The sequence below is a fragment of the Octodon degus genome, unplaced genomic scaffold, assembly GCF_000260255.1.
Source record: "Octodon degus isolate 3935 unplaced genomic scaffold, OctDeg1.0 scaffold00050, whole genome shotgun sequence".
NCBI classification, from domain to species: Eukaryota; Metazoa; Chordata; class Mammalia; order Rodentia; family Octodontidae; genus Octodon; species Octodon degus.
Genome location: NW_004524626.1, coordinates 6719495 through 6722853, shown reverse-complemented (window position 1 = coordinate 6722853; position 3359 = coordinate 6719495). Strand labels below are relative to the sequence as shown.

Sequence of the window (3359 nt, the reverse complement as noted above, 5' to 3'; positions counted from 1 at the left end):
CACACACACACACACACACACACACACACACATAAATAAAATTTAAAAAAAAAATCAGGGTTGTGTGCAGGCCTGGTGTTCAGTGGGTGCTCAGTATGCGTGTGTAATGAACACTGGTGTGGCTCCTCTTGGTGATGTGAAGCCAAGCTGGTGGCTTTGTACCTGCATGGCACTGACCCCACCCCCTGCTGCTTTCCTCACAGACCAATGGCATCCATACAGCCAAGTACAACATCTTCTCCTTCCTGCCTCGGAACCTGTATGAGCAGTTCCACCGCGTGTCCAACCTCTACTTCCTCTTAATCGTCATCCTGCAGGTGGGCCAGACTCCAGGGGTCTAGGCCCTGCACCCCCCCCACCCCCAGCTGGTCCCCAGTACTTCCTCCAGGAAGCCTCCCTGCCCTTCCTGGCAGCAGTGCTCTGTAGACCCAGCCGCTTCCTCCTGCCCTTACCTGGGCAGCTGGTGGGACAAGGTCAATGTCTCCACACCCTCCTTTGGATGGGGTCCCCCGTTCATGTTGAGGGGCACAGGAGGGAGGGGCTGCTCTGACCCCTGTCTCCACAGAGCATCCCCGAGATCTCCACGCTGCCATGGATCACCCTGTTCATCCCACTTCTGCTGCTCCTTCTCATCCGTGCCATCCGTGACCTGGTGGATGACGTTGTGAGCGTGGCCTCCAGGGCCCCGGGGCTGGCACAGGGGGCAGGCTCGGCCTTTGAGCCATGGGCCTGGGGAGGTGGCTCTGTGCCCCCAGGCTCTGTCAGCTGCTGTTTAGGTGGTCTTTGGGTTTGGGGGTCCCTGGACAGACACCCTGGGGTCCACCAGTGAAGATACCTTGCTAAGGTCAGAGTGGGGAGAGCGTGGGGCAGGGGACACAAGGTCACCTCTGACCCCACCCTCCGGGCCCAGGGGCGACACAGGAGTGACAATGCCATCAACAACCGGCCCTGCCAGATGCTTATTGGGAAGAGGTGAGGCTGGGACAGCCATGTGGGGACATCTGGGCACATAGAGGCTGGCAAGGGCAGTGGTGGTACGGAATGGCCAGCGCGCTCTGTGCCCCTGGGCATCCTGGTTGGGCCTGAGCAGGGCCCAGGCATGCATCTGTTAGATACCTGCTATCTTCCAGGCCTGGGGTGGCCCCTGGGATGGGGACAAAGAGACTCAAGGAGCATAAAGCTCAGTTGTGGGCGGGGAGGCTGGAAGTGACTGGGTCAAGGACCCTGAGGGTCACAGAGAAGAAATTGGATCCAAGGGCACAGTGGAATGCGGGAGGGTGGCTTCTGGGCTGGGTCCTGGAGGAGCAAAATCCCAGAGGGGGTTAGTGGGGTCCCAGGGACGCAAAGCACCCTCACCCAGGGTCTGGAGATCCCAGCTCCCTGCTCCCCATGCCTATTCTCCCACAGTTTCAAATGGCGGAAGTGGAAAGACCTATGTGTTGGGGATGTGGTGTGTCTTACTAGGGACAGCATTGTTCCGGTGAGCTGAGGCTGCACCATGGGTGCCCCCCGGGTAGGCTGGGCACCCCCGCCCCACCCCCACCACCTTCTGCTGTTCTGTGCTCTCCCATCTACCCAGGCCGACCTGTTCTTGCTGGCCAGCACAGAGCCTAACAGTTTGTGCTACGTGGAGACGGCTGACATTGATGGGTAGGAAGCTATGGCAAGGCGGGGTATAGGGCCTTGGGTCCTGTGCCAGGGAGAGGTCCTGTCCTCAGCTACTAATGAAGAAGCTGCCAAGCCAGCGTGGGGTAGAAGAAAAAAGCAGAGGAAAGAGCAAGGCACACGCCTGTCATTCTAACCCTCTGGGAGGCTGAGGCAAGAGGGTCTCAAATTCAAATGCAGCCTGGTCAACTTAGTGAAATTCTGCCTCAAGATAGAAAATAAGAAAGGGCTGGGGATATAACTCAGGGAAAGTATACTGTGTGGCCTTGGGCAAGGCCCTCTCCCTCTCTGGGCCTCTGTTGCTGTCTGGTACAGAGTATATGCTATGCAAAAACCTGCATGCATTAGGCACCTGCTGTCTTCCAGTCCTGGGGTGGTCCCTGGGATGAGGACAAAAAGCATAAAGCTCAGTTGTGGGTGGGGAGGCTGGAAGGGGCTGCTGGGTCAGGGACTCCGTGGGTCACAGAGAAGAAATTGGAGCAGGTTTGGCTCCTGGCCCCAGGGCATTATCTAGTACTCCCTTTGTATTGCCCTCATTTCCCCTCTGGCCACCAGGGAAACCAACTTGAAGTTCAGACAGGCCCTGGCAGTCACCCACCACGAGCTGATCAGTCCAAAGACAATGGCAGCTTTCAACGGTGAGAGGCACTGAGCCCTCTTGGCATCCTGTGTGCCATCTGCACTTCTGTCTGTCCATCTGTGGTAGGCGCCACACGTCGCTGGGCACTGGTGGTGGCCCAGGGTGCAGGTGACAGTGGCTCAGGCACCCAGTCAGCCACTCACTTTTCACTGAATAGCCCTTGGGATCCAGAAGCTTCTAACAAACCAGCCTGTCCCAAGCCCGTTTCCTGTCCTTTCAATGAGAGCAAATGTTGGGATATTTGCTGCTGGGCATGGGGGTGCACACCTGTAATCCCAGCACCCTGGGAGGCTGAGTCAGGAGGATTGCAAATTTGAGCTCAGCCTAGACAATTTAGAGACTTAGTGAGACCTTGTCTCGAGATTAAAAAAAAAAATTCAAAAAGGGGTGGAGATGTAACTCAGTGTAAATTTCCTGGGTTCAACCTCCAGTACCATACACAATAAAAGTTGGGGTATTTTTTTTTTTTTTTTTTTTTTGCAGAACCAGGGATTGAACTCAGACCCTCGTGCTTGCCAGGGAAGCGCTTATTCCACGAGCCATCTCCCTGGCCCCAAGCTGGGGTATTTTTATGTTTTCTTAGCGTAATGGTTTTTGTTGGTTGGTTGTTTGGCTGGCTGGTTGGTTTTTTATTATGAGAGCAACTTGCTGTCATTGGTTTAGATACAGAATCTTTCTCTTCAGTTACATATGGGTAAATGCAGTGGGCCAGCAAACACCGGCCCAGGTCAGTGGTCAGTGAACGTATATGGATGGGTGGATAGATAGAGGGTGAGTGGATAGATGAATAGATGGTTGATGAATGGGCAGGTGGATAAGTAGATAATAGATAGGTAAGTGGACAAAAGGATGGATGGGTGGGTGAGTGATAAGTGGATGGACAATGGATGGATGGATGCATGGCTAGATGAATGGGTAAATGGCTAGATACAGGCTAGGCAGTGGATACATGGTGGATGGATGAATGATGGGCAGATGGGTGGATGCATATATAAGGGATGAAGGAGTAGGTGTATGAATGGACAGATAGGTGATGGGTGTATGTACTTTTTTT

The 3359-nt window shown here is 54.4% G+C and overlaps 1 protein-coding gene across 1 annotated transcript in view; it reads left to right on the top strand.

The window, feature by feature from the left end:
* Positions 1 to 3359, top strand: part of Atp8b3 (ATPase phospholipid transporting 8B3) — a 20307-nt gene that overhangs the window by 3004 nt on the left and 13944 nt on the right. The window contains exons 4-9 of the mRNA XM_023716894.1: positions 204 to 317; positions 566 to 664; positions 911 to 972; positions 1408 to 1480; positions 1580 to 1650; positions 2221 to 2303. Of these exons, the coding sequence (XP_023572662.1) occupies positions 204 to 317; positions 566 to 664; positions 911 to 972; positions 1408 to 1480; positions 1580 to 1650; positions 2221 to 2303 (502 nt within the window). The remainder of the gene's footprint in view (positions 1 to 203; positions 318 to 565; positions 665 to 910; positions 973 to 1407; positions 1481 to 1579; positions 1651 to 2220; positions 2304 to 3359) is intronic.